The sequence below is a fragment of the Otolemur garnettii genome, unplaced genomic scaffold (genome assembly GCF_000181295.1).
Source record: "Otolemur garnettii isolate 467f Iridium unplaced genomic scaffold, OtoGar3 scaffold00043, whole genome shotgun sequence".
In the NCBI taxonomy this organism is placed as follows: domain Eukaryota; kingdom Metazoa; phylum Chordata; class Mammalia; order Primates; family Galagidae; genus Otolemur; species Otolemur garnettii.
Window position 1 is genome coordinate 1,361,126 of NW_003852438.1, and position 21,152 is coordinate 1,382,277.

General features: G+C 40.9%; 1 protein-coding gene across 2 annotated transcripts in view; it reads right to left on the reverse strand.

The window, feature by feature from the left end:
- ENOX1 (ecto-NOX disulfide-thiol exchanger 1) overlaps positions 1–21,152 on the reverse strand; it is a 272,529-nt gene that overhangs the window by 83,401 nt on the left and 167,976 nt on the right. For both annotated transcript variants that reach the window (XM_012805530.2, XM_023513593.1), the window contains one exon: positions 4,832–5,016. In XM_012805530.2, the coding sequence (XP_012660984.1) occupies positions 4,832–5,016 (185 nt within the window). The remainder of the gene's footprint in view (positions 1–4,831; positions 5,017–21,152) is intronic.

Genomic DNA, 21,152 nt, shown 5'->3' on the forward strand with positions numbered 1-21,152 from the left:
CTCAGCGCCATGACCACCTTCACCACAACAGCCTCTATCAGCACTATGACCACCTTCACTACCATAGCCACGCTCAGTGTCATGACCACTTTCACCACCACAGCCAATATCAGGGCCAGACCACCTTTACCACCACAGCCATGCTCAGCACCATGACCACCTTCACCACCACAGCCTAGATCAGCACTATAGTCACCTTTCTCTGCACAGCCACCACCAGTTCACCCCTGTTACCATTCCCGCTACCATTATTATTATCTGGATTTTGACATATAACTTAAGACTTCATTACGGGTGAGTACAAGTTTTTCCCTATCAGTGAAAAATTACTTACTAAGCAATGAAACAGTTTAAACAAGACTGCAGAGAACATGTTGAACTTACTTAAGTTCACTCACTGATGCACTCACTGATGTTCGAATTTCCAAACATTTGATTCATTCCTTAATATGTATTACATAGACTAAATTTGCTCAACATTTCTCAAAGCTAACTGGGGTTATTTTACATTTTAGGAAGGTGGTAAATACCCTATTTGTCTTCCATGAAATTAATCTAAATTAGTGAGATTTTGTAATACATGTATAGAAAATCACACATATGTTCCTCTTGGAGTATAAAGAGAAAAATACTTGTTACTTAATTTCTAAAATGGTGTTGGTTATAATAGTCCTTCTTTCCCCATTTTTATTTTATGATCTTCCCTTGCTTAAAGTTGTCAAGACAGCAGACTAACCCTGGGCCTCACTAAGGTCAAGCCAAGTGCATTAGAGAGCCCTTGTCCTACATGGGCCCACGCTTTACTGGCCTATGATAGTGGGTCTGTAGACTAGATTTCCTAAAACTATTAAAAGCATTGCTTTCAAGTATTTATGAAGGGGCCTTCTGACATAGTCATTGTTAGTTTCATGATCATCAGTTAGTTCTTCATGCTATCCTGTTCTGAATATGTATTAGTCCTATCAATGTGATTTATACAAAGCTTCAAAAGTAATTCTGATTTTTAAATAAATAAATTTATTTAAAAATATAACACAGTGATCTATCCTCATGAATGACAGTAAAAATTCAGGTGTGAATAAAACCATAATGAAATACCACTATACATTTCATGACAGTGGCTAAAAAAGAGAAAACCAACTGACCATGCCAAGTGCTGAGTGATTAGGACACAGAATTTGAATTCTCATACAGCCTTACGGGAATGCACAATGGTACAGACACTTCAGAAAACAGCCTGGCAGTTTCTTAAAAACTTAAAGACACTTAATGTTGGACCAGCAATCCTATTCTTAGGTATTTATTCAAGTGAAAAGAAAAAGCTTCTAGGTGAACCTTTATAGCACACTTATTCATATTTGCCCCAAACTGGAAACTAACTAAATGTCTGTTAATTGGTAACTAGTAAAACAAATAACTCTTCCTTGCAATGGAATACTAGTCAGCATAGAAATGGATGAACTACAGATACACACAGCACCGTGGAGGAATCTCAGATTCACTGCGCTGAATAAAACAAGGCAGACTCAACAGTTTGCATACTATATAATTCTCCCTATGTGACATTCTGGAAAAGGAAGAACTACAATGGTAGAAAACAGATCAGTAGTTGCCAGGAGTGGAGTTGACTAAAAGGGGGCATGAAGGGATGGGTAATGGAATCGATTTGCATATGGACAGCAGTTATATGACTGAATATTTGTCAAAATTCATAGAACTATATGCCTTTTACTCCATGTAAATCTTACTTCGATAAATCTAACTAACAAATCCAGTGTGGTAAATGGAAAATAAGAGTTGAAATTACGTATATTCTTTACTTGTATACCTAAATGAAAGTCAAAAACTATTCTCCGGCAAAGACAGGTAACTTTACTGTCAGCTACGTGGATTCATGCTGTTATTCCCTTTTGTATGAAGCCTTCAATACATTAAATTGTGACTCACATGCAGTACACAGGTAAACTGAAAACCATCCAAACTCACCCTAGGTTTTCTCATTTTTAGGAACCACAATCTATAATGTTTTCTTCATGGAAACATGAAAAATAAGGACATGTCTGCAACATATCAGTGGGTATATACTTAAGGGATTGAAAGAGGTTAGCAATTTTTGGCTAAACATAAAGGCAATTCTAAAAATTGTCCATTAGTTCTAAGGTCATTAAGGCCCTTCATTTCTCTTGTTTGTTACAGAAATAACTTCCAAACACAAACCAACTGTGGGAATGATGACAGATGGGAGGCTGACTCTCCTTTCTCTGTCACCTTCCATGGAGACCATGATTTTCTAATTTATGAAGTAGATAGTGGGAAGATTGGAAATAGGTTTTACAATTGGGATAATTCTTTGTGGTGGGATTCAAATTTGCAAGTTGTAGTGATTTGTTCACACATGGTAGAAATATGGTAGATACATGAGTCTTAAAGAAGTACCTATATTTTAAAACCGTATCAAGGATGTGTTGATATAGAGATAACTATGCATCTGCTTAAAGCCAGGAAGAATTAAAATCACAGCGGCCGCCACAGATTGAGCACTTTCCATGTGCTAAGGAGGCACCACACGTTGCTCCTGGGTGTCAGGTCTCACCAATCCCTGCCTCGCTCTTTTGGTTCAAGGGTCCCACACAGCCCAGAACTCCCTGCTGTGTGCTGTTCTTGCCTCTGGGCCTTTGTCCATTCACTTCTTCACTCAATACGTGTATCTTGACGATCTGTGAAACGTCTGGTATGGATTAAACTGTGTCCTCCAACTCCAATCCAAAGTTTGAAGTCATAGCCCCTACTTCCAGAGAATGTGATGTTATTTGGAAATAAGCCTTTGTAGGAATAGTTAGGATGAGGTCATACTGGAATAGGGTGGACCACTGATCCTATATTACCTGTGTCACAGCAAAAGTAGAAAGTTGGACACACACACACATGCACACACAGATGTATACACACAAAAAGCCATGTGACAATGAAGGCCAAGAGCACAGTGATGTGTCTACAAACTAAGAAAGGCCCAAGCTTTCCAGAAAATCACCGTAAGTTAGGAGAGAGGTATAGAACAGTTTCCTCCTTACTGCCCTCAGAAGGAACCAGACCCTAGATTTTGGGCATGCAGCCTTCTGAACTGTGAGACAACAATTTTTTAACTATATTTTAAACTGTATGAGGTCACACAGTTAAGTTTATAAACTCATCCTGGAAAAAGTGCCACATAGCTCATTGCTGAATATCCCTATGGTCACTTTTGAAGTCCTCCCCATGGGAAATTATGCACCAATGCCATCAAGAGCTTTGTCTACATTTAAAGCAATTGGGGTAATCTTTTCTGGAGGAAAAGCAGCCCAGTTGCTTGAAGTATGACACAGGAGCTTTCAGGCTAGGTCTGGGCATGGCCTTTGGGGAGATCAACGATTCTTATCCTGGCAAGGACGCCCACAGACACCCAACATTGGGGCATATGGACAACCCCAGGAGCTTCACATAGCAACTGTTACATCAATTTCCAAGTACAGGGACCTGAGCGGTGACTGTACTGACATTTTCCTGGCTGGCTCTGACCTCTGAATCTCCCTGATTAGTCTAACACACACTGTGAACACCAACCAGTTAGGACTCAACGCCAGGACTCAACAATTGCTTTAAAATGGGAAGAGATATTTAAGACATAATTTCTGTGTCTTGGTCATTAACTGTTCACTTCCCAATCCATGATTCTTTTTTTATATGTCCTCTTCCAGTTGTTTTTCCCTGTCAGGCTCATGTTTCTGTGGTAGTTAACGCTAATCACTGAGATATTTTTGTAGGCAGTTCATGCTCTTGATCTCAGAGATTAATCAACATAGCTAGAGGAATTTGAAAAAATATTCTACTCACTACCCATTTTAACTTTCCACCATCCTATGTGTATTTCTCTCGTTTAAGTAAAAACAACTTCTCCCCCCAGAAATGTTGGTTGAATTTCTATACTTAGAGAAATAATTAAAGAATTCTTATGTGTGAAGATGATAATTTATGCTCCATTATTCCAAGATCACCCAAAGGCCCAAATACCTTAAGAATATCATGTATCACCTGGTATTTTCAGACATAATTCCTCTATGACTCTTGGATTCTGTTGACTCTATTCCTCCCCTGCCAACACTCACATCTTTCTCTCCCCTCAACCTCTTATTTCTAACAGTACACTTCACACCTATAGATTTCACCTCCTTTCTAACAATAGCCATCAATACACACCTTTAAATTCAGTATCCTAGGACAAATTCTGGCACTTTTCAACAAAACCACAGTTACTGTCCTATTTCTAAAGCTACCTATCCCCCAGAACTCTGGTGTTCTATCCATTCCATCAACAACCATTTCTTAAATATGTAGTGTACTCAGAAACCTGATTAGATCCTAAGTATAATTCAGAAGAAGTGAAAACAATATAGTTTACATTTCCACTAACCTTGAAAACAAAAACAAGCTGCTTTTGTAAAACCAGTTGTCACACTTTGAACTTGAAAGTTCTAAGATTGCAACACTTTTGTATCACCTATACGTGAGGACCTGCTAACCACTTGCCACACGGCTGCATTACTTTTATATACAGCATCTCAATCTCCTAAATTCTCTTCCTTTATCCTACCTCCAGGGTGCATTTTTCAACATATGTCATTAGTTTGGCTCTTCTTCACACTCTACCCTTCCACATATGGCCTTCAGCACTTTCCTCTCCGATTCACCCGGGTTTTGGCTGTTGTTTCTTCTCCACCCTTCCTAGCACACAGCAGCCATTTATTCATTTATTTCTCTCCAGTTAATGCGCAGCTCCCTTCTGCGGGCCACATACCTGCTGCATGCCTTGTACGGTCTGCTGCAGGAACTGGAGCTGCTGGTCCTTGGTGAGGTTTTCTTCTGTGCGAAAAAGCTGTTCTTTTTCTTGCTTCAGCAGCTCCACCTCGTTCCTGTAGGCATCCAGCTGCCAGCGAAGACTGTCATTTTCCTCCTTCAGGGCGTAGGCCTGAGCAGCCAGGGCTGGAGGAGAAACAGAAAAGGTCCCAGTGAGTTACTGTCCTGCTCAGACTGGGGAGGCTTTCTGTGGGAAAGGGAATCTCTTCTCCCAAATTCTTAATGTTCCTTCGTCCCAGCTCAGAAAGAAAACCCAAATGCCATGCACTAGGGCAATTTGTGTTTGGCATATATCCCTTCTTTGGGGATTTTTGTTTATTCTCTGTATCTTGTCTTATGTCTGAACATTCCTTATGGGCACAGGATTAAGTCCTTCTAAATTCTGATCTGACCTGACCTCCAAGGTGTTGGAAGGTGATGCCAACATTCAGAATCCCTGGCATATCCACCATAACATCATCCTCTCCCTCTCCACAGGCTGGCTTAGCTCCCTGGAGCACTGCTTTATTTCTGAGAATCAGCTGCTCCACAGGTCGAGGCATGCAGCAGCATCCCAGGGGAGACAGGAATTTATATGCACACCATTCCTGCCTGCTCTACCCCTGGGACAAATTGCATGAATTGTTTTCTCTAATTCCTATCAGAACGGTAACCTAGTTCCATCTGTTTCACCAACAGATTAAAACTCTTTTCCCTTACAAGGCTGAGTGGTTACTCTAATACTCCTCCCTGAAAGCTAAAATTCTATGTGTGTAGATTCAGATTTCATGCACATCTCTATCTTAATGAAAAACCAAGAAGACACTTAATTTGTGGTCTCAAACATCTCAAAGTTTTAGAAACAGCTGGAACCGAATGAAAGAGTGAATGGTACAAAACACTGATTGCAGATAGGAATTCCTGTCCCTGGTTCCCACTTTATTGCTTAGTGATCTCTCTGATAATCGTAACAGTTTGCTGTGAGCTCACAAAAGGCCAAGAGCTTCATATGAACTAATTCGCTTCATCCCCCCCATCAAGACTGTGATGTGGGTGCTGGTCTTATCCCCAACTTGAGAAAAATGAGGCACGGAGGAGTTGTATAAGTTGTCCAGTCCCACAAAGTAGCAGCAGAAACAGTCTTCAACCCTTGGCCGTGAGTTCCAGGCTCTTTGCTCTCCATTACTGCACCACTGTCAGCCTGTGTTTAGTTCTTACCAGACCGTTCCAGCTTCACATTCCACCCCCCCTTACTTTCCCACCACTGTCCCGTACATTCTCCCCACCTCACAGAAAAGTTATTCTTGGATTTTTAAAGAGAATAGTGAAAAAAAAATTTGAAAAGCTTGTTACCAGAAACTTCTTCAAAGATGCCACTTCTGGTGAGAAGCCTCCTGCACAGCCAGCCATGTTCATTTTCTCCATACCCCTGATCCCTTATGTCAGAGGGGTGGGCCAAGGTCAGCCTCCTGAACACTCTACTTGCCCATTACAGGACAATAATGACAGAGCTTTTCTGAGGTGCTCTGAGACTTCAGTGAATTCTTCTCTTGAATATCAAATGTCCAAAATAGGTTTATAGTTGAGTGTTTTATGAAATTCCACTTTGCAAAATAATAATGTATGTATAGTATACACTGAAGTACTCACCACACAAAGCATGTAAGTAACCAGAAAATTCCCTACCTTCAATCATTAGGGATCAATTAATTGATAACATTTACTATATACTCACTTATGCCCCAGGTATGTCTGGTCATCCTGGATGACCAAAAAAGGAAAGAAAATATGTCTCTTCTCTCAAAGAGCTTAAAATCTAATAGAAACTGACATATTTGAAAGGAAACTAATGCAGTCAAAGGAAGAACATGATGCGTGCATGTAATTGGAGTCAATAAATGTTGGTTGGATAAAGAAAGTGAGCAACTTTGCATTGAGGTGTTTGACAAAAGAATACATCCTGTAGAAGTTAAGAGAAGAGAAAGAGAAATGGGGATTAAAGGAATAAAACAGGGTTTTGCAAGAAGGAGGGAAGCTTGACCAAAAAGGCAAGTGTGCTCAGAAGCAGTGAGAGAAAGGAGATCCATGTCAGGCCACGAAAGAGGATAGGGAAGGTTTGGCTCAATGGAGCAACTGATTGAGAATCACAGAAGGTGCTTGGGGCAGCGGAAGGACACAAGGAAATTGGTGATTTAGGAACATTGGTTTAGCAATGGTGCGTGGAATGAACTGGAGGCTGCAGAGAATGAATAAAGGAAATGTATTTGGTTTGTATGTGTGTGCAAAACCAAGGGGCAGCCAATTTTACAGTGTTCATGGATTTACTTATACAATCAGAAATGATCCAGGTACACCCAGGAACATGAGCTGCTGCTTCTTAACACTGTACAGCCCAACTTCAGATCTTGCCCACACTGCTTACCACCTTCTGACAAGTCAGTTTACCAACTATGAGGAAATAGTTGCGAGGTATCATTTGTAGGAGGCAATGTTGTAATAGGGCAAAATCACAGAAAATGCAAATGATGAAGCAAGTGTTGGCACCACACAAGCACATTACTACATTTAGTAGCATTCAAAGACACTTAAGTCATTTCCGTAGGAAGCTCTATTTGGCCCTTTTTCAATTCAGAGTGGCATTTTTATTATCATAACTGATAGCAGGTGTTTGTGAAGAAATCGATTAGTATGCAGGGATGGAAATTACATTTTCCAAATGAATTGCAAGTCTGCAAGATATGCTGAAATCTGTGTAGCAAAATGAAAGCAACTATAAAGCATGTGCCAGCAGCATTATTTAAATAAATTATCTGAACATAAATACATCTAGGAAAGTATACCGTCTATTATTTTAGGGACTGTCGTATAAGCCTGCGGAATGATACTGCTGAGCATTCTTATTCTTGGCTAAGCCAGGTGACCACTGTGCCTGCCAAGCAGGGTATGATGCTGTCTGCATTCCTGGAATAGGAATATGATATCATGATATATTATAAAAAACAAACCAACAGCTATAATTCCCCCTACCAAAAAAAAAAATCAATACCATAGCCAATCTCGTCAACATTTTTATAATTGGGGCATATAACTGATTTACATTTTTGATTAAACGATTTCAAGCTTGATATTTACAAAAAAAATTGTAGTTACTCATGTGGCAGCAAGCGGTTATCTTGTAAAGGGTGAGAAATTGTATATTGACTCCACTTAACTTCAGGCCACCCATTTAAAAACAATATTCAGTGTCAAACTGCAGCCCCGAGTGGCCTGGAAGAGGCTGTATTATGTTTCTTGGACCAAAGCTCTAGCAGAATATAAATCCCAATAATTTCTGACCTAAAATAATTTCTCAGTGTGTTAAAAAAACCAAAAACTTGAATATCAACTTTTTACTTTTCTTTTTCTCTTTTTCATTAGTGCTTTCTGGAATATTGTCATTAAAGAGTTTTAAAAAAATGTGTCATTAAGCTTTCATGATAAAATTTATCCTAACAGCTACACAATAAATTCACTATTAAAATAAGCATAAGGATTAAAAATAAACTAACTAACTGTGCATCTTTTGTCAAGAATCCCCAATGAGTAGACTGGGTGCCAATAAATGGGATATTTAACTAAGAGACACCCCATGTGCATTACCAATCCCAACCAAAAAAGAAGAATACAATTAGATCTTAAATGTAAACTATATTGAACATAATTACATTTTTGTTTTAGAGATTTTAAAGGCACTGTTGAATTTAAGAGGCACTGTGGTGCCTCTGAGTTATCATAATTAATTCACCAATCAACCATTTATCAAGGAAACATGGCAAGGAGCTGTAGCATTTGCAAGAAGGTTAAGGCCAGTACATGCATTTATAGTTACTCACTACCTTAGAAAAATTCTGTACACTGCAATTTTTTGATTGGGTCAAAAATGAAATAACATTAGAAAAATTTTTCTAAGCAAGAGGAAGTTATATTCCAAAAATTAGCATTTGACTCATAAAATCAACCAGAGTGATACTAGTGTATGAAAACAGATTCAAAGACTAAGTTGCACTGCTGAAGGAGAGCCCTAAAGGTAGACAGCATCCCATCGTATCCCTTACTAGATTCTATATAAACCATTATCCCTTATATTAATTATGGTCAAAGTGACCTCCTCATCTGTGTGCTGTCTTACTTACTGTGTTTCCATGGGAACAGATAATGGCGTGCTTAACTTCTTTAAGTAAATAATCTAGTGAAAGCCTTGAAATCTCTCTTACCAGTCTCAGAAAAATAATTAGCAATATATGAGAAATGTAAGTTATTTTGGGTTATGTCCCAGTAAGCTGACAGTCTGTTAATATCTTTTTCATGCTCAGGCAAGAAGTAACTAAATAATGAAACACTTTAATATATTGTTTCTAACAATATCTTGGTTTCTCCAGAACTGTTAGTCTTTGTGTCTTCGGGGAGCTCTGTGTTGAACACTCCCCCTTTACTTTGCCAGATGTCCTCCTGGAATGCCGGAAGGACACTGCTGAACCGTATATTTCTTTCCCACATGCAAAGAAAATCTTCTTTCATTGGCTGCTATCCAGGTAGGCAGTCATACTGAGGCCCAGGACACAGGAGGACAGGGACAGGCTTAATGCTTGGTGGATATCACCCCAATATCTATATGCCTTCCATGGCTCACTGCTCCATGCCCCTGCCTTCTGGGCTCTGTGAGAGGGAGCAGTAGTTATGTCCCAGTGACGAGGACTGTGTCCAGGTTCTCTCTGCCCTCTGAATCTTCTGCAGCATCTGAGGTGTTCAGTGGCTTCTCTATGGCAGAGACACAATGCCGTGAAGGGCAGCAGTATGTGCTTTTTTGGAGTTCCTCCTCTTTCTACTGTGGGAAGGGGCTTGGATCTCGGAGTCACCTCATGGAGGAAAGACATCCATAAGCCCAGAATATCAGCCTTGGACTAAGCCTAAGAAATGAATGCCTTCTTTTTGGTTAGGCTACTGAAAATTAGGGACTTAAGTATACAGCAGCTGGCATTATTCTAACCTAGTGTTTTCCAAATGTTGGCCCTCATTAGAATCTCTGGTGGGCATATTATTAAAACACGTACTTCTGGCCCCTACCCTGGGAGTTTCTAATAAGCATGTCTGGAAGGAAGCCTGAGAATGTGCATTCCACCAGCCCCCAGGGAGTGCTAAGGCCTTGCTTTGAGAAGCGCTACTCAGATCCCTGCTCCTTCTGCGCCCTGGTTCCTGAATTGGGCTGTGTTGTCTTATTTGGATTAATATTTCTGAAGGAACCACAGGCTTGGCTCCTCATTCTGGTTTTATTCCTATATCTTTGTGTTGCCCCCAGCTCCAGGCTCTGCACCTGTGAGATAGTCCTGTTCCATCCCTGTGCCAGTGCCAGGAGTCCTGCCTGATGGAGTCAGAGGAAGACTTGGGCCAAAAGCACAGTCACTATTCTGTTTTCTTCAAGTACCAGTAGCAGTGACAGTCATAGCAATGAGAGCGATAGTTCTAGCTAACAACTTCTATATACCAGGTACTGTGCTAAGCATATTACTTGCATAATATCCTTCACCTTCACAGAAACACAATGCAGTAAATATGGTTATTATCTTATTTTATAGGGGCTAGAACTGCATTTCAAAGACATGGAGGTTATGCAGCTAGCTGGCAATGCGGGGGCGGGGGCAGAATTACATTCCTCCAGGTGAGGCCATTAGGGGTCTAGCTTCATAGAAGCACTGTGGCCTGAGAAAGGAAGAAACGAAAGACTCTACTGTATTGGCTGGTTTGTTCCAGCAGAGTTAAACATTTCCATTTCAGGCTCTATTTAGGGGGTGCTCTGCTAGAGAGAGGCTCTGCCATGAAAGTGGAGAGCACAATCCCATTTTAAAATAAACATTCATATCCACATTTTCTGCAGGACAAATTTGGGGATGATCTATGTGGAAGTTAAACTCACCCTCTGGCAGTCTTAAGGCCTGACTCAAACCACTTAGGGAGTCCCTCTCTCTGCCCTGGGTCTCTCTCCTCTGAAATGGCTGCACTGATACCCACTAATCCCTGAGTTCAGGAGCCTTGGTTGTTAATGCCTCATTAAGAGAGTTGTGCTAAGACCCACACTGACGTCAGGGCTCTTAAAGAACCAAAGTGAGAGCTCAGCTGTGGTTTGCTTTTGTGAGCATGTGTGTCTTCAGCTAGAATAAAGGTGGCAGATGCCTCTTCTTACCTCCTTCTTACCTCTCACCTCCCACAGAGCTCTGTCCCCTGGATCTATTCTGAATGAGCTGATGACACACAAAGACAAGGATCAGCTCCACCCTCAGCAGACCAAATGAAGGCGCTGCATCCCTCACTGTCCAGGGCTTCATTCTCCAGGAATGCTGGCGGCTTCGCTGCCTCCCTGTGGCCAGGCACAGAGCTGGATGGCTGCCTGGGACCACGCCTGCTGAACAGCCACTCTCCTGCGAGACAGCTTCATAGCCACCAACAAAGTACAATTGATCTGTTTCTCAATAACACCTGAATCATCAATGAAGCAGCAATCTTCCTCAAATTGCTCACGGAAATTCCTTCTGTTACATTTTTGCAGGATTATTATTATTACAACTTAGCATTGACATAACATTTCATATTTGCAGTGTGTATTACAGTCTGCACATTAGCTATCATTAGGGAGAGCTAAACAGGAGCACAAAGCAGTGTCTAGTTCCATCCTGTGTGAGGCCAGTGGAATCAGGGTAATTTGGAGAGTGCAGGTAAGCTAGATCCTGTTATTATAATGGCTTAAAAGTGAGTCTGGAGGCACCACTGGCAGCAGGTGACTCAGGAAAAAAAATTCTCTGCTCCTCCTTCCACTCAGCTCTTCCTCAGGAAGCAACCTGCGCTGGTGGCAGGGCTGGGAGCTGCTGCGTGCTGCTGCCACAGTGAATTCACATCATGCCTTATCACTTTTCCATTTACATTGTTATCCTCTGATACCTCCCCCCAACACACCCCATTTTCCTCAGAGGAAAATAAGCAAAGGAAAGAGGCAAGCTCACTTCCTCCAACGGCAGGGTAAGTCTGTCATCTCGAACCCTGCTGAAGGATGCTGTGCCAGGCGTCCATGCCTCTGGAGTCTGCGGGAACACATGAATGTGCAGGCAGGACCTGGGCACCTGCTCTAGGTCAGGGTTGAGGAGCAGAGCTTTCCATCCCAGTCCAATGGCAGGGACAAGGAACCTGGTGGAAGCTGATTGGGAGGTCTCTACCTAGCAGGGCTCTCCTACAATGTGCAGTGGTAGAAAGAGGGAGGGAGGGGAGGCCTCTGGCTGGAAAATGAGTGCCCTGACGGGGCTCTTCCTTGGGCTGGGCCTCCAAGTTGAACTCACTCTTTGAGGAGCTGAAGGGAAGCAGAGTGGGACTGTCACACAGTGGAAACTGCTTTACTGAAGGTCCAGCAACCTCCAGGAGGAAGTGCTAAGGATGGGGGAAGGGCCAGTGGAGGGCAAGGGTGCAGGGTGGCTTCTTTCCCGGCCAGGAAGCCAGGCAGGCTGCTCCTGGGGTGGGGTCAATTTTCCCCTATGCTTCCTTTTCTTTTGATTTGATTTCATTTTCAATCCCTATTTTGATTCTTTTTAAAAAGAATTTGCTTTTTAGAGACAGAGTCTCTGCCACCAAGGCTGGAATGCCGTGGCCTGATCATAGCCACTGCAACCTTGAACTCCTGGGATGAAGCGATATTCCTGTCTTCATCAACTGAGTAGTTGGGACTATAGGCACAGGCCACTACACTCAGCTAATTTTTCCAGTATTTTTTAGAGTGGTGTCTCGCTGTGTTGCCTAGTCTGGTCTCAGACTCCTGGCCTAAATATTCCTTCTATGTCAGCCTCCAGAGTTGCTGGGATTACAGGTATAAACCACCATGCCTGGCCTTTTTTTTTTTTCCTAATCCTCTGAAGGTCTGAATGATTGTTTCTTACGGAAGTCAGACTTAGCTCATCAAGATGCATCATAAAATGACACTGGCTTTCAGGGACAGTGACACCCCCACTGCCACCATGGCATCTCCCCCTGGCAGACAGTGCGCCTCTGTGAGTACTGGACTCCACCATGGGCTGTGGCTGTGGGTGACTTTGCCCTAAGGAGGAGTTGGTCATGTCCAAAGTTTTAAATAACAATCCTTCCACCTAAAAAAGACTCCCTTATTTCCTCATCAGCCTGCAATGTAGAGGCCGTAGTTTTCTCCTCCTTCTTAGCCTTATAACAAATGGTCACTTATAAGTTTCTTCAAGAAAATTTTCCCTCAGGAAGTGGTATCTTCCCTCTTCTGCTCTTCCCCCCCCCCCACAGGCTCATACAGGTGTTTCTGCCATGTAAATTACAGCTAGCACTACAACATGTGAAGACCAGCTAAAACCTAAACCATCTTCTCCGTTCTAGGTATTTTGTCTTTTGAAAAGAATATCAACTTATTCACAAAGCTTTTATTTTTATGATGTCAAACACTTGTGATAACAAAGCTGAGTTGAATAAAAAACGTTTCCTCCTTTCAGTTACTAATAGTTGCACCTTAGGTAATCCCTAGCTATCCAAACTACTACTGGGAACCAAGACTTTGCTTTCATGCTTGGGCAGTGCCTGTACTCAGGCTGCATATAACCTCTTCTCCACGGTCCTTGAAATGGATTTGTGAACACTTGTGCCTGGCATTGAGACAACAAGAATCTCCATCCTCTCTAAATGTACAAAGTAGGATGACCTGGTATCAACAGCTGGCTGGTATCTGGAGGCATCCATACCAGCTTAATATCTCCTAAATGAGCAATTCTGGACCCACTCCAGGCCCTCTGGATCTGAGATTCTGGAATGGGGCCCAAAGATGTGCATTTCAACAAGTTTCTAGAGTGATCTCAACACATGCCAACCTTTTAGAACCACTTCCCCAGCCGTTAGGGACCAGATTCTCCTTTCCTAATGCTTTTTTTCATAACTTTCTTTTAGGCTTATACTTTTTTTTTGGTTTTTGATTATCTTTTTGGCACTTGCTTTTTTTCAGCCTTTCCCAGCAGTTTCTCTGTTAGTGGAAGAATCTTCTTCTCCCCAGCTTTTTACCATTGCCGTGGCTTCTGGGCTGCTCTGCCTTCTGCCGTGTCTGCTCTCATCCCCTTACCCCATCTGCCTGCTCCCTGTGGAGTGCTACTTGCTGCCTCTCCTGCAATGACATCATGACTGAATGCTTTCCTAAATCCTACAGGCTGCACCTCCCAACATAGTGTTCTGATCTGCTGGATACTAAAGGGCATTGCTAAAGTTTCTGGTATGGCAGGTTTGTGGCCTGCACCCAGGAGAGACCAGGCTGAACCTCTAGAACCAACCACCCAAGATCAAGGGCCCCTGGACCAGCCTCTTCACTGCAGTAGAGAAGGCCCCTTCTGTGTGCACATGCTCCCACCCCAGCTGCTAAATTCTTTGAGGCTTTTGTCCTTGGCAAATGCCCAGGCATGCCTGCTTGCCACTCTTACCAGTGATGGATGAGAAACAGTCTTTGGCTATTCTCCTAGAGACAGAGAAAGGTAGGAACACTCCAGTGCACCTGACAGAATTCTCTACCTGGCTCTCCCGTGCTTGCCTTAAATTGCCTCCCTCTCACTTTTTCTTTCTTTTATCCTTTGTTTTTCCTATAAAAGTCATTTCCTGTCCATTATACATTTTAATCTTTTACTCCATTTTAATTTTGTTCTCTGTTGTTTCTTCTTTCCCACTTACTGACAGCCATCAATCTTCACTATTACATGCCGGTGGGTTTCAAACCTTTGTGCATCAGAATCATATGGAGAGTATTTTAATAACACAGATGCCTGGGCTTCCACCCCCGTCCCCATGCACTGGTATCTGTATACAGTTCCCCAGGTGGTTCTCAAGTGCAGACAGGGTCATGAACCACTCGCTCCTAACTTCGATTCTCCACATTGCCGCAGTACCTGACATTTGCAAAATGCCACGGAATCCCTTAATTGGTTATTCCTCACAACCTCATCAAGGAACTCTCTCAGGATGAGCTTTATGTCACAGCTGAGAAAGCTGAGTCTTGGAGGAGAGCTACCATTCGCCAAGTCACACTGGAAACAAAAACAAGACACTTCCAGAGGCCTCTGGTCTCATGTGGCTCAGTTATTTCTTCACTCTGTTCAGTGACTTTACACTCTGACAGAGACACCAGTTCTCCTTCATACAGGCCCCTTTTTCGGAGCCACCCTAGTTCTCTGACGAACTCAATGACCCTCTCTTCAAAAGAGAACAGCAGGGCTAGCTTGGCAGTCCTCAGTCAGGCCCAGAAGTGGGAAGGAACATGGAAGGAAGCCAAAACGTATTTTCAGAGCTCTTGATACTTCATCTATTTGGATGGCTCCAGTTCACATTCTTCAGCTGGACAGAATTCTTTTTATCCCCAGAATTTGAGTGCTATGAAATCCTGCTTCGCCAAATTCATCATTTGTCTTTCTAAGTCCTGGGCAGGGAAAGTGCATGTATTTTTAAATTGTCTGGATGGGTGAATTTACAGGAATTTTTTCCCTTTTGGAAAAATGCTCCTGTTGGAGTGAGTTGTTCAGACATTAAAACCTTCTATATGTTGAGCATGATAATCTTCTTCACATTCCCACAAAAAAAAAAAAAACAACCCAGCTTTGCTTTGCTCATTAAAATGATTTGTTTTGTGTTTCTGATGAGTATAATTTTTTACATAGCAGTGTTTTATTCTTACCATCGACTCCTTTAAAGGCTTCTGCAAGTGCTGAAGCACCAGTTAAGCACTATTAATCAAACACTAAACGCTCTAAACGGCTCTACCTCTTTTTCTAATTGAGAAATAGAGCTGTTTGGGCAAGTTTATGAGGTGACCTTGATTGAATTAAAGAGGTCAGGAACAGAGAAGACTTCAAAGCCATATTCAATGATTTTTTAAAAATGACTTCCTTCCAATTAAGCAAGAATTAGCATAAAATATTTTGTTTCTCAAAGGTTAAAAGAATTCCTCTGAGAAAGCAGCTCTCTTGTTACTAGCTTTTTATTGAACATGAGAGAGAAGGTGCTATGGATAGTTTTATATAAAGTGCTTTGTTAAGGTGGCACTGATGATCTAGCATCAATTATTCCTCAGCAGCCTAAATGTTATCTAGAAGGCGAAAAAAGTCTATTTTAATTTTTGTTTCAAGGTCCAAGAATCTAACAAGTTTTAATCACTCAAAAAAAAAAAAAGAAGATATATTTTGAATGTGCAAAAATTTCAACCTAGTTTAACGGGGAAAAATGTTTCAAATGTCACTTTACTTATTTATTCTTCTTCCTCTTGGCCCCATCTTTCACGTTGTCATAGGCCCCTATGTTTTGAAGACCTGAAAGAACATCCAAGCCTTCCTACCCTGAAGAGTAACACAGAAAAGTTCTGATAGGTAATTCTGCAAGCAGGATTCCACTGAGGAGAGAGAGGACCAGACGCAGGCATACTTTGGGGACTATTTGATGTTTCTGAGGAGCAGTCACCCTGAGAGAACACCAGAAACCCTGTTCTGCATCTCCCATATCTGTTCCTCAGAAAGTCAGGCTGACGTGGATTGTGTATAGGAGGAAAGCAGAGGGGGCTAGAGAAAGAGAAGGGGCACTGGAGCCGGATAACAAATGGAAGACTTGGGACAAGTGACGATATCGCCACGAGATCTCAGGGTCCTTATCTAAAAATGTGGACAGTATGATGGGGATTAAATTTTTTTTGCTTTTTTGGTTCAAAATGATTAACAAAAATATCCCCTAATAGATTAAAAATAAGTTCCTCCTACTGTTAATTTCCTACCCATTCATTCAACAAAAACTTGTCCACCTTCTGTGTACTATATCGTGGGCTGGGCCTTTGGGAAGGAAAAGATCCTGAGCTGAGCTTTGAGGAGCATATGGGATGAAAGGTCCTCACATCTCAGCATGTTTCCAGCTCTTAATTTGCTTAAAATAAATGAGGGTTAAGGTAGGGTTCAGATGAACAGGTTTATATGACTTCTCAGATACTCTAAGATCTAATAGTGCTTAGCATTAAGGCTTATCCACTGCCTTTGCCTATGTCTTCTGAGATCCGAGACTGCATGGATGGACCCAGTGGCTATTCCAGGAAAAGGAGAACTAATGATATGCTACTTGAACTTTTCAGTAGCTAAGAAGCGTACTCAGATCAAAGGCAGAATCTCAGTCTTACAAGGCTCTTTTGCTCTTCTTTCCCCTTAATCTGGCATTGAAAGACAAAGGATACAGTACCCTTCACACTGTGAGGGGTCACTGAATATTTGTTGTTTGAATTTTATCACTGCTTTGTATTATGACATTATTTAAGACAATTTGTTCAGGCAAAGTACCAAGGATAAAGAAATGGATGACTTTAGGATACTCAGAGTATATATTCTATGCTAGAAAAGTCTAGTATTGCAGATGAAGTTCATCAAAACAATTGGCTGATAAAATTACGAAAAGTCAAATGAAATCTGTCACTCTACCTCCAGATTTGCCAACTATACTAGTGTAAGTTGTGCCTGAAAACTTGTAATCACAAAAATATCACAAATTATCAATATAAAATTGTAATATTTATTCAGCAACTCAACCAATAATTAGTGCAGGGTGCCAAAATTCATTTTTCTCATTAATTTAGAACATTGGGAGGAAGGAGAGGATATAAAACTTCCAAGATCTCTTTCAGATCAAAACTTCCCTGAGTCTGTGAATCTCAGTAAGATTGGTATTATTGAAGATGCCCCCGCCCCCCCAGACTTTTATTTTTAAGATATATTGAGAGGTACAACTCATAAAGAAAAGCCTCAGGATCTGGGAAACAGAGAGAGCCACTTCAATAAGTCTTGTAATTATGGTGAGTCAATAAACTGGTGAATTTCAGGCAAGCTCTGCCAGGCCCCAGGGGTGCAGAGAAAACCTAGGGTGAGATGGGAAATCAATGGGCTGATGTGGGAGCTCAGGTCATTTCAGGTCAACCATCAAGTGTGTGCCTGAGTTCTAAGAAAATTATTTTTCTCTTTATGTTTTTGAGGAGTTAGGAAACAGCAAACATGGACTGTGACAGTGTGTGTGCTTTACCTAAAGAAACACACAACCTGGCACTACAAAAATTCCCAATGCACTTCACCTCTTCAAAGCAGTTCTTTTTCTTGTGTAAAGCTATATAGCAGACTCTGTTTTGAGGAAATAAGTGCCAACCATTGATCCAACTTACTGAGTATTTTTTTAAAACTGGCATTTCTGTTGGAATGGGCTTAAAAACAGGCAGCTACTCAGTAAATGATGGGAGGACCAAGCATAGCCCCAGTCGGCTTTGTCTGGATTAACATTTTAAGGTAATCAACATCTCCAGTCTACCTTTGCCTCCAAATGGCATCACAGTACCAAGCATATAGCAAGCATTCAAAATTCCTGGTTTATTTTATTTGGTTATTGACATATACGATGCCCCTTAAGACATTTGACAGAGATTCCAGTCTTTTCCCCAAACTCAGTGGTGCCGTGCCATAAAAGGGTCATTTGCCTGGAAAGAAAGAAGCTAGTATTGAGTTCGAGACTTCTCACTTACAATCTTGGCCAAGTAACATAACTTCTCAACTTCTCTCATATTTGTAAAAAAAGAAGTTTTATAAAATTTCTAAGGTCTCTTCTGCATGCAAAAAGATAGAATTTTCTTCTATGCCTAAGAAAACTAGAATCTCTGTGGGGAAGAACTCAACATTTCTGCTGGCTGAGAACTGGAATTATTTCTTAGATCCATTATTTAATAGTTATACAAATATGATTAGTTGTCAGAATAGGAAATTGTAAGATGATGTGGTCTGGAACGGTAAGCATATTATGGTGAATTAAATGTGGAAATCCTCCAATTTAAAGCAAAAGAAGCCAATTCAGTAAACTACCAGTATCTGGTACTGGTTACTATTTGTTACTACTTTTGACTTTCTAGAATGATTGGAAATGGCCAGGTGGTATTCCCCAACAGGCATGAACTTTACCACAGATTTTCCTAGATAATTTATGAATTAATATTTATTATAGTTTTAATTATTAAAATAATACATGTATATATTGTGGACATTTTTGAAATTCACAAAGAAAGCAAAAATCACTTTTAACTATCAGTGAATATTCTGACCTATATCCTTACAGATTTCCCCCCAACAAAGAAATTGTGAGGCCTTTCATTAATGAAGGTTATGGGCAACAGTGTTAGGAGTCCAAGTCTAATAGCTTTATGTCACCAACTGTGTTTTGATGAACAATGTAGTACAAAAGCAAATTTATAATATTTCTAAGGTCACCTACAATTGGAGTTATCTCTCTTTTTTTTTTTTTTTTGAGACAGAGCCTCAAGCTGAGCCCCTGGGAAGAGTGCCATGGCTTCACTGCTCACAGCAACTTCCAACTCCTGGGCTCAAGCGAGTCTCCTGCCTCAGCCTCCCAAGTAGCTGGGACCACAGGCACCCACCACAATGCCCGGCTATTTTTTGGTTGCAGCCATCATTGTTGTTTGGCGGGCCCGGGCTGAATTCAAACCCGCCACCTCAGGTGTATATGGCTGGCGCCTTAGCCGCTTGAGCCACAGGCGCCAAGCCGGAGTTATCTCTCATGTTGATTTGTAACTGCTTTATCACTGAGCAATATATTGAGAACATTCTCTCATCCTATTATATAGTCTAAAACATGGTACTTTTCAAGGCTGCTCATGGATATACTAGTAATTAACAATACTCTAATGTTAAATTTTTATATGTTTCTAAAGTGATTCTGAGAGTTGAAAATTTAGGCATCTGCTACAAGGTGCAATGACCTAGCATGCCCCAAGTAGAGAGCAAGGGCCCCAGACACAGCAGCTCTAGCAGTTTGAGGAGGGGGATTCATTAAAGATCTTGCAACACCCTGCCTGAAGCATTACAGTTAACAGATCCTGTCATGCAACTTTACCCCAGAAATGTTTCTCCTTACTTCTCTGCTAGATGTGGGCATCTAAAACAAAACTTTTTCTTCTCTAGCCACTTTCCAGAAGGCTTCCCACAATGTGTCCTAGAAATGGGGTGGGGCAGTTGCTGAGCGCTTCTCTCTCTCTGATATCAAGGGCATTCAATCAAGTAAGAGAGAAGGGTCTCAGAGTCATTTAGCTATGGAAGAGCTTATTAGAATAACAATTTTTATATTCCTAGAAACTTCAAATTCCAGAGCTTCTAAATATGAGATAAGTATTATATTAATAGAATAGCAAGTGGAATTTCCAAGAAATAGAAGATAGTAACTACTTCTTTCATTAGTTATGTCCCCTTAACTATGCATGGGTAACTAGAATTCTGGAGACCTAGCATCTTCAGAACTTTGATTAATGTAGTTTACGGGCAACAGAGTTAGGGGTCAAGGTATAATAGCTTTATGTCACCAACTGTATTTTGATGAACAGTGCAGTAGAAAAGCAAAGGAGAATTAAGACAATGACATTCATAAACAGTTACATCACAGTGCTGTGAAGCTGGTAACAATGTATGTTTTAATATGGTTTGGTATTGATTCTTTTGGTCCATGTCCCACTTTAACAGTGTTACAGTCACACTTCAAGATTTCAGATGGAGAAGTACAGAAGAAAATCAATAGAGAGTAGTTTTCCACTACCAATTGGCTTACATATAGCTTCTCTGCCATGCTCATATTTAAAGGACCTAAAAGATGCTTTTGGAAGGTCTGGTAATAGTTATCAGGGTTTTAAGAAGATTTTTGGCTTTAACTCTCAAAGGTTCATAGGAAAAAGCTCATGATCCAGAAATAACACACACTTATTTTCTCCATATTTCCTATTAGTTAATATATAAAAGGGAAGTTTAAAAAAATTTACTTGTTTTACAAGGAGGCCTGCCTGAAACCTAAGTCATTAGAATTGTTTACTGAGTTTTTAAAAAATACATAGAAGAATATTCTATAGTTAATCTGTACAAAAGAAAAAAACATTACATGCTTAAACACTCTTCTGCAATAACACAGTTTTATTTTCTTCTTCATTATTCTTAATCATTAGATATTAGAAAATGAGCAGGTTTTCTTTTCATATCATAAACACATTTTATTTTTAAAATTTTGTATGTTCCAGAGGACAATGGAGTGATCTATTAAAAGTGTTTTGTATAAGTAGCTGCTGGAATCATTGGCAAGTGTGCGACCAAATTTGTTAGTATGGAAAGGATGATTTTCTTTTCATACCCAGAAATTTGTATTTGTTGCTTATAAACTAAAAA